A 13,731-nucleotide genomic window follows, 5' to 3' on the forward strand; every position below is an offset into this window, starting at 1 on the left:
AAAAGTAGAAATATACATACATGCCTGGATGTTTTCTGTCACAATGAAATACTGCAACACAAACTACTTTAGTTTGTATTAATTACTGACTCAATTAACAAACGTTAAAATACAGAAATCTGATGATCTCAAATCACTGAGATGTACTTGATGGAAGAGAAATCTGCCAAGGATTTTGGAAAATCAGTGCTGAATGTAACCAAAAGTAGTGTAGCTCTCTGGGATGGTGCACTCTGATTAAATAACTCCTAGCGTTCACTAATATGCGTGCGTTCACACTGGAGATAACATATAAATAGAGCAGGGAACAAGTTAGTAAATTAAAACTGCTCTGTGGATTGTTTATTTTCTTGCTGAAATCTTCTAGAGTGGTTCTTTTCCCTCTTAAAAACCCTGAAAACAATGAAAGGGGTTCTGTTTTGCTACAGTGGGCTTTTTATGCAATTGCAGAGAAACATATGCAGTTTCATACCAAATATGAGCAGCTAAAAGGAGTTATAAGGTATTGCTTAATAAGAACATATTTGTCCAAGAGTATAAAATAAATTACAAGAGAATACCTAAAATAAATACCTTTTGCCAAATTTAATCTCATTATGTTCATTTGCAAGAAATAAACCGGCTAAGGGTAGTTACATATAAAACACTTGGTGCCGTTATTTGTAGGGAAGGAGTGTCTAGAAGGAATCATTGAAAGGGTTATTTTTAAATGAACAGTAATAGTTAAATCTCAGAGATTCAGCAGATGCTGACTTTTTAAAAACAGAAAAGTAGTTTTGTTGTGGACTGAGCTTTTATAAAAGAATTGAGTATGTTTGTTTGAAAGGGTTAACTTGTGTGTAGTAAATACATTCTTAAAAGTATGTGACTAAGGTAACTTTTGCATTTGTATTTGTAAAGCCTTGAATATTCTTAATGCCTCATAAATTGTTTTGCTGGAACTTTGCCACTTGGGATTATATAATCTAGTAACAGTGCACACAGCATCTTTGCTATCTGTTAGACTTGTTTGGAGTTCTATGTTGGAAGCAGCATTCTTGTAATGATGTGCAAGGGCTGCTAAAATCGCTGAAAGGGAAGTGGATGCAGAAGTTCTGAAATACTGAATAACTTATTTCCTTCATCTGATAACAAGAGTTGTGTCTGACAAAAAGAAATACCCTAAGCTCCCATTGTAATGCTGTTTCCAGTTCAAAAGTGATATGCATGTGTATCTCTCTCTAATCCTCCGAGCTTCTCTCTGTGTATGATTTAGGGTTACATTCCGAAAAGCAAATGGGAGATGGACACTTCTGAGGCAAAGCTAGGTGGGTATTTATTTTTTCCTGTTTCTTATAGTTGGTATCTGATGATATTTGCAAAACTTTAATTTTCATTTTTACTGTGCCTCCCTAATAAAGACAAATAAATGTATTGGGTCTCCTACACGTGTCTGAAACTGTAAAAGCCTTTATACAGAAGAAAGGAAATTCTCTCTGCTGCCAGAGGCAAGGGAATTATGACTTTCTAGCTGTATTTTATATACTCATTAATTGTTCTTTATCTGTTCAAGGAAAATATTTTGCTGTAAAATTGAAAACAAGCAGTATTTCTATTCTTTATTCATCTCCATATTACAAAAAGCAAAGACTCAATTTACATTACACTACATTCTTTTTCATACTGCACATGTTTTTCTCAAGCCTAAATGTCATCGATAATTTCTTTCTTTCGTGGATGCATGCATAGTAAGTAAAACTCTATTGAAGTTGCATCTTGCTTTCCAAAACTGATGTGTGTGGACAAAAATGCCATATGTACTATTATGTTTTCAAAAATGTATGTGCTAATAATTTAGAAGTTCATTATGCTTTTCAAATTCCAGTGGAGTAATAGGGTTCTTAGTAGGGATGCAGAATGGACTTTACAGGAGTACAAGGGCACTATGTTTACTGCACTTTGGATTAGTACTGCTGGCTGCATTATGCATAAGTGCTAACACTGCAATTCTGTCAAAACCAAACAAACAAAAGCAACCTTTGGGCTGAAAGGCAGGCATCAAGGGTGTGATAGAACACCTAAATTTTGGGAAGGAGTTTTAGCCATGTTTTTATTTTTTATTTTTTGAATGAACAGTAATGTTACTAAGTCAAGATTTTATCAGTGAAATCTGCATAAAGCTACAATTTTGTCACATCTACAAGAAATAACAAATACCTGGATGGGATACAGCATGTCTTAACATTTTTGATGTCTACTTCTGCACATGTGGGTATACAACCCTGCACATATGGGTATACAACCCTGTGTATCACTATTTCTCAGTAACCAAAATCGCCATTGTACAGTAGAAGTAGCACTGGAAGTTCTGGCCTAGGTAAAGCAGCCTTTCAGCTCTTGCTGTTAACTGCTAAGCTACACCATCTCTTTTGCTGCTGTGCTCTTTTTTAAGTGATATAAGTATTTGTGGTATGTATGGGCTTTGTGGCACCTGCAGCACAACTACAGACAGGAGCCTCAGTGGTTCTAGCATGTTGAACAGAAAGGCACTTGAAGACAGAATTAAGGATTTTTCTGCATTCTAGGTTTAAAAGCGAATTATTTTGATATCTTAAGATTATGTCTTAAGTTTCTAATGTTTTTTTTTTTTTTTTCTACTCCTTGTTGTTGAAGAATGCCAGGCTCTGATATGCTGCGTTGCTCTAGATGGCATAGACTGTCCTCCAAACACTGAATAGTAGGAGCAGATGATTTATACTGCATACAGTGAACTTTAACTCATTCCATGCACATAATTAGTATGATGGAAGTCCAAACAGTTTTACGTTTAATTTTTATTAACATGGGGACTGTGACTGCAGCAGAAGTTTACAGATCAAAGCTTTCCTCGCTCATGGTCAAATACTGCTAATAGATGGCAACAGAGAACTGCACTGACTTTCTTTCCGTGGGAAAACTTCGTAATGTTAAATGCATGAGGATTTTTATATGGTCTCAACATAAATGTAAAATTGGGAGTGAGCAGCAGCAGCATTAGTTATATTCTAAAATAAATTGCTTGCAAGATTGTTAAAATAATCCTTGAACAATCAGAGCTCAATTAACAAACTGAACTTTAACTGGCTACAAGTCACAGATACAGGTGCTGCAAATTCTATTAAATCTGTATTTGCAGTTCTGCTTTTGTAAGTAACTCCCAGATTCCTATTTACAAATATGTGGAACTATAGATGAGAGGTAAGGCACTTTTTTTAAAAGCCTGACACTCCCGTGTAATGAATGCTGGGGTTTTTTGAAAAATCTCTCTGCAAGATCAGACCTTCTAGCTCTGGGTGTGCTCTGTAAGCACTTGCAGTCTGCAAGTAAGTATGATTCCATTAACTTGCAGGCCCATTCTAATGGATGACCTATTAAAATTATTTCCTGAAAGGCACACCAAGTGTGGTATGCATTTGTTGATCCAAAGTTGGGTTATTTCCTGTGAGCTGGCCTGCCCACTAGATGTATTGCCTTAGTCCCAGCAGGCATGTGTCTGCATAAGTCATTTAGTGCAGAATCCAAAACCAACACTGTAAGTCTTGTTTTGCCTTTTCGGTTTCTTTCTGAATGGACACTGTTACATGAGAACACGGCAAGATCTTACCGGTCATGATAAGCTTCAGAAAAGGTCTGAAAAGATTGAGTTCTTTTAGCTGCAGTGCTGATTGTGCCAGTCTCCATATTGTTTGGCCCCAAGCTCTTGCTTTCATTTACATTTACTTTGGCAGGAACGATGCATTCCTCTAACCGTGTGCTGGTGTATTGTTTCCCTATGCATTATAACTGCACAACCACGTTTTTACTTTAAAATCTAGTCGGTACTTCTTCAGTTTTAGCATGTACTCTGCACAGGGTCTTACCCTCACAGAAATGGAATTTTTAAAACCTGACTGTAAGTGTTCAGTGCAATCCTGTTTTGACGTGTGGCTTTACTGTGAGTTGGACAAACTTCTGTGAAAGGTGAAATGAACTGTACTATTGCTGAAGTACTGATACCATTGTAAAATCTGTTCTGGGATGCAAATAACATTCTGCTTGAAACACTGTGGCTTTCATGTTTTGCAATTCAAGAATTGCAAAAAATTATTCAATTGATAAATCCGGTTTTTCAAAGGAGCAGAGTAAGTAATTTACTTTTGGAAACCTTATTATTAAAATTCTCAAGGTGAGTTTTTAAGTTCTCTAGGTATTTTAAAATGCTACTGCTTCATTGTTTTTAAAATTGAAATGGTACAAGAACTTGTTTGACAGTTTAACACCAGGTAATCATCTACCATAAATATTCACAAGCACCATTGTTACAAAATGACGCCTTGTCTCATTTTCAGGATTTTTTTTTTTTTTTAAAAAAAAAGCTCTGCAATGTTTTGTGGTAGGCATTTCATATCACCTTGGAGTGTGTCTGCTGCATATGAACCACAATGGGATGGATGGGAACAGATTTCTCTGGAAAGGCAGTGCAACTTCAAACATGGAAGGAGATAACAAAATAAATTCCATGTAGCAGTAACGAAAAGGAATGGGGGGGATGTCATATTCAGAATGTTTCTTGAACTCTGGTAATGAGTTACACATTTCTTGGCAGTATTTTCAATTTGTCGATGTGCAACAGGGACTTGGGAGAGCAAACTCTTCCACAGTGATAATGAGATACACTTGCATTAGAGCGTGTTGTCTTCCAGAAACATCGTGTCTGAGTTATGCATAAACATGGACAGAGCACCTGAACTCTCAGTTCTTTGCATTCCTAAACACTCCTCACTCTGTTTCTTGCTATGCCTTTGAATGTCTTTTTTTTTTTTTTTCTGGAAACTCTTATTCTGTGAATGATCTACACAGATCAGTCTGAGAGTAATACTAAGGAGTAGTGCAAGACGTTATGTGCTGAGTAACAGGAATGTTGTGTAAATTGATTTTGTCTTCTAGAGGGAGTACCGTCTTTCTGTGGAGACTGAGCTTCAAATTTGGCAGATTTAACTTAGAGCAAAAGAAGAATCTTAAGTGAATCATGTAACAAGATATCATGTAACAAATAGAAATATTCTGCACAGAGTTTTCTTTTTTGCAGAGGGGGATTAAAATGTTTTCTTAGAAGAAATTCTGTATCTGTTGCAGGGAAATGGGGTGGAGTTGTATGAGGGAGAAATTACTTCATCAGTTTATGGCACTGAAACTTTACTAGCATGTTTACATCACCATTGCCTCACCTTCTCTCTCCTATATTAAGTAAAAAAAAAAAAAAAAAACCTCATCTGAACTGTTCTTCTTTAAATACATACTTTTGAACATCATCTTCTGCTCTCCAGAAAACATACTGCTGTGTATATGATTTACTTCAGAGGCCTTTTGTGGGTAATTTTAATTACATCGCTGACTTTTGAGCATTGTTACTGACATCACTGAAAATGGTTCACAGAATACATCTATCATGCTTATTATTCCTTCTTCATGTCCTGGTTGCTGGTTTATAGAACAGCAGCATACAACAACAGAAGTACTGCTAGGATTTACTTTGACTTGTGCAGCCAGATTTTGTTTTCATGTCTTACTGTTCATAATCTAGAAATGAGTAATTTCTTTGTCTCCTTTCTAAAAGCAGTTTACCGTATAATTTCAGGACGATGTTGTTTTTTCACAGAAAATAAGTATCCAAAGAGCAACAAATTGTTAGAATCATTTTTCCTAATACCTTTATTGATTCAGTAAGAAAAAGAAGAAAATGTTGACAGTTGGACAATCATATTTCTCAGATATTTGTGACTGACCATGCAACAAAAGATTCTGACATTTTTGTGGGTTTTGGGGGTGGTTTTTCCTTTGGGGAGAAATAAGAGGGAGGTCACGGCTTAAGGGGAGTTTTTGTTCTGCAGAAAGAGTATTTCAAAAATTTGTATTCGATGCATTAAGTTATATGATTATCACCTATTCCCTGATATTGCATGTATGCCACGGTTGACACAAGTCTGGGGAAGATGCTACAGCTTTAGTATTGTGTTCTAGCAAGTGGACCTGTAGTTCCTTAAAGAGCTATGGGTGGCTCTGTTGTATCTGTAAGGACATACTCTATGTGCTCTGAACATGCCCAAAAAAGCAAGTTTTCTCCCTCCTGCAAATAATAAGACTGAGTGCTGTTGCCACGCAGTTAATGTGAAAGTTCAATAAAACTTGAAAATTGTGCTGAGTCTTCTAGTTTATTTCAACTCTCATCATTCTACCTGTCAAGACAACTGGATGTACAAGTTCTGCTGCTCATTCTTTTGAAGCTATTTCCATCTTCGTCTTTGTTTGTGTGAATAGTAGAAAAAAAATCTCCTTTAACTCTGAGGCTCTGTGTTTGTTCTCAGACAAGCTGGATGGTTTGCGGACTGGCACTAAAAGGAAACGTGACTGGGAAGCAATTGCCAGCAGAATGGAAGATTATCTGCAGCTTCCAGATGACTATGATACACGTGCTTCTGAACCTGGGAAGAAGAGGGTAATACATTTTCAAATAACTTTCTGTAGATGACCACTGAACAATCTCTGTGAAAAAGAATTCATGTGAAGTCAATCTGTGTCTATGGATATAGGAATTTTATTGACTCACTTTTCATTCTAATGTTCTACTAAATTTTGTAGGAGAATGTTTTTGAGAGTAGTGTTTTCTCTAGATTATGTGTAACGAAGTGAGGAGGTGTAGATAGTGAAGGTTAACTATTCATGGCATGGCTATTGAGGGATGTAGTCATGTCCCAGTTCATAGTGAGGAAGGAGATACTCTTTGTTTCAGAGGAGCCCTTACAGACCTTTTCTTATGCAGTATGCTTTGTGATGAGATCTTGTGGTATGCAATGCATTCTAAGACAAGATTATGATTATTTTATTAAACTACCTTTCTGATATACCTTTTATAATAAGTAGAGAGAGAAACAGTTCACAGTTCTTACTTTCAAAAAGGGTCAGCTGAGAAAAAGAATGCCAACTATTGTAGGTGTCATATTGGTTAGATCTTGTAGAAATTACCTCCTGCACACACCTTACATGGTGGAAAATGAAGGAGGTAATAGGAAGAGGTTTTTGTTTGTTTGTTTTCCAAAATAGAAAGAAAAACTTTTACTTTCAGAGTTCCATCTTAAAGTCTGACTGGTTACAATGTGCCAAAACTTACCATTTTGTCTGGATAGCACATTAGTATTATCCTGTATTTTTAAATCTTAGATTTATTGTCACTACTACCATTACATGGGTGGAAAAAAGAATATACAAGCTTGTATTCAAAGCATAGCCAATGTCAATAACTGTAAACTAATCTTTGGAAATTTGATTGCTTTTCTATGTTCCATGAATTTTTGCTTAAAAGCAAAAGGATGATGTCGTTTGTACCCATACAAACAATACTATATGTGAAAAAGCACGTTTACTACCAGTTACAGATCACAGAATCCCATATGCTTTCCAACTCACCATTTCTGCTGCAAACATTATGTTCAAACATACGTTCAACTGCTTGGATGTCCATCTCTATCCACTGTAAACATACATAGTAGTAATCTGCATAAAACAAAACATGTCAAGCTTATTATGTTAACTTTAAGACAAATGTAAAGGAAGGGAGGGAGGGAGAGAGAAAGAATGATGTATGTATTCAAAACTCTTAGAACTAGCTGTAACAGATATTTCTATATTTAAACTGACAAGGAATTGTGCATCTTGTACAGGAGACAGTTGAATTTGGATCTAAGAATCCAAATTCATTTAAATGATTTAAATAATGTTGGTCTTTATGGCATCATTCTTATTTAGAGAATGAGCTGATCAGAAATGCAGTTCATTTGCTTTTACTACCAAAAGTAATTTGTGCTAAATATTCATGTTTGAGTTTTCTGTTTTGTTTTATAAGGTCAACTAGAAAACGTAGGTAATAGTGCACAGTGTGTGTGAGAGAATGGAGTTACTAAGACATTTGCAGAGGAGAAGTGGTGGTTGAATAAAGCAAACATTGCTTGTCAGTATGAATATCTGAGGAAATTCAGATAGATGTTGAATAGGGGGGAGCTAGCAGAAGGGTGTTAAGAGTATGTCCTGAAGTAACAGACCAGTCCAAATGAGAGTGTTGAGAGTGTCAGGGAGGCGTCCCTCGGCTGCTGTTTTTCTCATCCTGCAATTGTGTGTTGCTGTTGAGTGTCTGAACTACAACTGTTCATCATCTTCTTCCTCCATCCCTGCTGCTGTGCTCCCCTTTTCAGTTATCTGGTTTTGTGAGTGAGGGAATGACTGTATGTATTTGAACAGGACAAGTGCAGGTGATCTGCATGACTGTGAAGAGCCACAGAGGCAACAGATGCAGCTGTAAAGATGAGAGCCAACAAAATGTATGAAGAAGTTTTTTAGTGGAAAGATATGCATAACAAACTACCACAGAAGATAAAGAAGAAAACAGTCTCGTATTCAGTCATTCGTTACTGAATTGCTCTTTACGCTGTCTTCCTGTAGTTTGTAGCCTTTTTGGTGTTTCCATTGTGCAGTCAAAAGACAGGTTGTATGGAAACAGAGACACTAAATTGATCTTCGATTCTTCCTGAAGAAAGTGTTGTGTTGAATAGAAAAATAGTAGTGATTTTTCAGCTCTCAGAATTACAGCACTGGAGTGGGAAATGCTAATCATCCATACCTTTTTTCTACTTCATGGTGCATTCGGGATATTCAATTAAAAATAGCACAACTGGTGTAGTTTCTGTTTTTACTCATCAGAAAACAAATTAATAGGTACCTGTTGGTATAAAACTAAGTGAACATTCAAATTCTTGTACTCATCTGCAATGGGAAGGAAGCTGAGATGTGTCTCAGAAATTCTTAAAGGGAGTATCCTACTGACAGTATGTTCTCCGTAGGTGCGGTGGGCAGACCTAGAAGAAAAGAAAGATGCAGACAGGAAAAGGGCCATTGGTTTTGTTGTTGGACAGACAGACTGGGAGAAGATAACAGACGAAAGTGGTCATCTTGCAGAAAGAGCCCTCAACCGCACCAAGTATATATGAAAAAGTAGTTAAGTGGAATTTTGTGCCTTTAAGGTATGTATTTGGTCATCTTGCATGTTTATGGCCTTGATGTGTATTGGTTGGTTTGTTTTTAAAGTGTTGAGGTTGCAGGTCATATCACTGTTAGAGTTCTTCCGGATAAGATTACTCAGTATAGTAGGTGTCAACTGTGCACTTTCAGTGTACATTCCCCTAGACAGCATCTAAAACTTAAAGGAGAAAGATTGTCAGCTCTCAGTCACCAAAACCTGCTAACAGGAATAGTTGCAACACTGTAATAATAGTTCAGCTGTGTGTCCAGTTCTATCTAGTTCAGATTTTGCTTGCTATATCTTAACTGTCCATTTTAGTTGCTGTTTTACTTGATGTAACAAACTTTTCCTTTCTTTACAGGCCACTTGCTCTGAGGAGATGTGAACCAAGGTGTCATGAGCATCTTGCATGGGTCATGTCACTCCCACCTTCACTGTTTTCATTTGTTATTTTAGTTTCAGAATTTTTTGAGATGTTGGCAAATACCCAGTGCCCTCAAAAAAAAAATAATAATCCCACTGCTCCTAAATGAGAGAAACAGTTTACTTTTTAATATTTTTTTGGAGGGGAGGGTGGGGGAGGGCCAGTAGTTTTAGCTGCTGTTAGTGGGATAAAGTGGAAGGATTAGATGGATGTAACCTCCACTGTACTGTCACAGAATGTTTTATCACCTTTGCTTTGTTGCTGTTCTCGTTTTATACTGTATGTACCTTGTAGCTTATTGTATTAGGAAGCAGAACAATAAATTTCACTATAAACTCTGTGTTCTTGGTGGACCATATAGCATGGATTTTGTTTCACCTTTTAATGTGGTCTGTGTCTTCACATGTTGACAGTACTCAGAACTGTCCATACCTGGAAGAGGTGCTGTGCTCATATTCTGGAGTGTGTCCTGTCTTCTAGGTTGATCACCCGCTGCTCTTCTCGTAGACAGCTCTAGCAAGGCCTCAACTTTTGTTGGCCTTTAGAAATTACACCATAATCTTTCTCCATGGAGAGTGGAGATGATCATTTTCTGGATCCTAGTTTGTCTGCTATGTCAAATTTCCATTACTGCATGAGTATAAATTGTTTCGGATGGCTCTGAAATACTCAAAGTAGTAATGTATGAAGAACATTTATTTAATGCTGAACTTGAGAACAGGTACTACAGAGTTCTGTGGAGAGCAGCCTAGAAAATTTATTCTGGTCTTGCTGTACCTTTTAGTGAATGCTGTTCCTTACCAGGGTTTTTTCATTTCATTCGTAAGTCTACTGTCTTGTAAAGGAATTTCTTTAAAAGAATCAACAAAAACCAAATATTATAGTCCTCTATCCTTTTAATAAATGTTTAACTTGCTGAAAAAGAAAAAACAATACTCCACAGTACTAAAACTGATAAAATTTCTTCATAGCTGGCGGCGTACCACTTCTGCACAGTATCACAGGTTTGTTGGTGAAAATTTTGTTTTGTCCACTCAAGTTTTGAAGGAAATACCTTGTGTTAACAATGTCATAACCAGTCAAGGTGTTTAAATCTGAAAATAATTGTTATTCTAGTGGTGAATTGAAATCTTTCTCCTAATCTTTTTGAAGGACGCAAACAGAGTCCAGAATTTCCTTCTTTGCTCCTCTTTGTTGCTCTGCTGAGCAACCGTATTGCGGGTTTTTTTCTATGTTGGGAAATCAGCTGTTTCTGCTGTGACAGTAGTTTATGCCATTAAGAAGAGCAAGTGATGCTTAAGGGTGATTCCATTTGCCATTCTAATTATTTAGTTTATTGGGCATTTATCAACTTTGTCTGTGTTGTATGATTGAAACCTCTTTGGAAAAGAGTGCATGAGTATATGAACTTGTGTTATGCCCTGAATGTTTTTAATATGAGAAAAACAAGCTTCCTGAATACAAAAACGGAATGTGAAGACTGTGCTCTTTTTCTGTATGTACACTATGATGTAGCATATATATTACCTTTTAAAATGTTGTCAAGTGTTCTTTGAATTCTGATTGAGAATTGTTGACAAGGAAAAACCTATAGCTAACAAAAGGTAGTAGACTGTGTATTACTGTGAAAATCCAGCACGTTTCACTTCAGGGAAGCTTCTCTCTCAAGTACGCGTCAAATGGTTTTCAACCTACTGTAAGTACTCTGTAACAAAACTAGAGTTCTTCTGACACTCCATTGTTATGACTTGATGTTTTTTTCTTGACTTTGATTACTGTTCTCTCTGTATTTCTGGTGGTAAACCTAAACCAGGTCCTTTCTAACAGTTTCCTTCCTTCCTATTTAGTTAAAAGTATTTACTACTTTTAACAACTTTGAAAAATGTTTCAGCTGATAACACTCAAAGGGATCATGCTGATTTTTTTCTGTGGTGATCGTAATTAAAGAGAAGTTGCACATTAGAATTATGCTTTATTCTGATAAGAAAGAGAAAATGTATAAATTCTCAAATTTAGGTCAGAGTTTCGTCTATGAAAACAGGTTGGGAGCTGTTGCCATTGTTTTTCCTCACTCCCTGAAGTTCTGCATTTTCCATTGCCATGCCACATAGAACTCATTAAGTGATCTTTGCCATCTGTTTCATTTGGTTTGAATGTTTAGCAAGTCAGTTTTCTATCTGCTTTACGCAAAGTGGCTCTCAAAGAAAATAATGTTTTGCCAGAATTACACCTTGTAACAGATTCCATGTACTCTGGTTCTTTGTTGAATGAAGAAATTAAACAAAAATGAGAAATTTTTCTGCTGCTGGCAGAGCTGAGAAAAACATGGGACTGTCCAACTAAGTTTATAGTTGTCAGAGCTTAGACCAGTGCTTCCTCTTTTGTCTGGAAAAACCTTTGCTATAGAATCCAGGAAGGCTCGATCGTGATTTAGTTGTTTTTCATCTGCTCTCTGATACTGGCATTAGAATCTCTCACTGAACTGACCAGAAAAAAATGTCTACTTTCATTGTTGGCTAAATAGGAAAATTTGCATCTCATGCTTCTAAATAATGATCCATCTTTGACTATGCGTGCAATTGTGTTAACTTCAAATTGGACTGTTTCTGTCTAGCACAGCACATCTAAAAATACACCCTTGCACAAAGTCACTGGTAGAAACTGCAGAATTGAGCTTCTACCTCTTAAGCAAAGTTGACTGTTAAAAAGTGTTTTTTGGGATTTACAATTTCTTATGGCACTTCATTTTTTCTCAAGATTAACTGCTTTGTTAAGAAGATAGGAACTACCCACCTCATGGAAGGAAGACATGGGCTTTTTATAAGGGAACTTGCAACCTAAGTCATGATGTGAGTATATTGATAGAGCTTAGTTGTTATCTTTAGCCGTCTTGTGTGTTTTACTCCAGGATTGCTCATTAAGCATACTGGCCTGACTGTGGTATGCAAGAGTAAAAATCCACCGTATACTACTACATCACTTTTGGAAATTTCATGGTTGTCTCTTAAATGTTTGCATCAACACAGACAACCCACCTTGCATTACTAGTTCCTATCTTTACGAGGGAAGAGCTGGCATTTGGTACAAGTTGGATCTCCGCTTTTCTTGCCTGTCTGTAAACAATGTTTGTCTACAAACATTGTCTGTCTGTTTGTTGTTAATGTCTGTTTTTTAAGGTATTGCCTTAACTATATTCCTTTTGGTTATGAAGATTAACTATGATGATTAACTATCTTCATTTTGATTATGAAGAATAATGATTTGTAATTTACATTGGAAAGGATACTTCCAGCAGAAGAATGGTCTCCTTGGTTAGTGTGCTTTGAAATTAGAAGAACAAGACCTCAAGCTGAAATCTGGTTGTTGTTTTTTTCCAATTTGAGAACATCTCTGGAACACTCTGGGATTCCTTTTCAAGAGAATGAAGTAATTCAGCCTGTAGGACAGCATGTTGCCCCCTGAACAGCTTCATTGTTAGCATAAGAAAAGTATTATTTGCCAATATAAATCCATTTATTTATTGTGGCTATCATGAATTGTTACATACTCTTTGGACTCAATTTCCCATAACAGATTGTGCAATTTTATTAATATTACTGCCATGAAATTATGGAAACACAATATTGAACAAACTTCAGGGCATGAAAAAATGGTTGGTCTGGGATGAACACAAATGGAACTTTTTGCTTTGAAATTCCTAATAATTCTGCCAGCTACCTAACTGAATCAACTGGGCTGAAACTCAGCATCTGTCTTGGAGTGTTGTAACCCAGTACATGTTCGCTGGAAAAGAGAAGCAGTAGTGAGAGTCTTTGTGTGTGGCAAATCCTGGTCTGCATCCTCAAGAAGTCAAATGCTGGTGGTGTGGTGTTCTTCTCATTATGCCTCTCTTCATTATTTATTGTTTCCCAGATTACTTTTGGGAAACAAAGTTGCAGTACTTCACTTGATATGTGAACAGTTTGGGGTCAAACTGCACCAATACAACCTTCATACTCTGAGATAAAGTGTTTGAGGAACACAGATGGCCATTTAAATTGAGATCTGCGTGTCTGCAGCATGAATTATAAGTGGATGACAAGAAATTCAAGTTCTTAAAGTGCCGTGAAACGCTGATTTAAGTTGGTTGTCTCATAGTAGAAATGAGAAGAGAGAAATTTCTTAAAATTTAGGATATAAATGGCGCAATTCTCTTTATTTTGAGCCTATAGGTCAATCTTCATTATTCATAAAATTTGAC

At 36.5% G+C, this 13,731-nt stretch overlaps 1 protein-coding gene across 8 annotated transcripts in view; it reads left to right on the plus strand.

Annotated features, from left to right (window-relative positions):
* The window catches only part of YLPM1 (YLP motif containing 1), a 46,497-nt gene that overhangs the window by 25,742 nt on the left and 7,024 nt on the right, over window positions 1-13,731 (plus strand). For 5 of the 8 annotated variants that reach the window (XM_085225304.1, XM_085225306.1, XM_085225308.1 and 2 more), the window contains exons 18-21: window positions 1,256-1,307; window positions 6,363-6,493; window positions 8,889-9,068; window positions 9,429-9,831. The exons of 1 other annotated variant lie outside the window; for it this stretch is intronic. In XM_085225304.1, the coding sequence (XP_085081430.1) occupies window positions 1,256-1,307; window positions 6,363-6,493; window positions 8,889-9,035 (330 nt within the window). In that variant the 3' untranslated portion in view covers window positions 9,036-9,068; window positions 9,429-9,831. Of the gene's footprint in view, window positions 1-1,255; window positions 1,308-4,944; window positions 6,196-6,362; window positions 6,494-8,888; window positions 9,069-9,428; window positions 9,832-13,731 lie in introns of those variants that run through there. 2 more of the 8 variants (XM_085225310.1, XM_085225307.1) reach the window with 2 other exon arrangements.

This window comes from Meleagris gallopavo, chromosome 5, assembly GCF_905368555.1.
Source record: "Meleagris gallopavo chromosome 5, MGAL_WU_HG_1.1, whole genome shotgun sequence".
Lineage (NCBI taxonomy): Eukaryota > Metazoa > Chordata > Aves > Galliformes > Phasianidae > Meleagris > Meleagris gallopavo.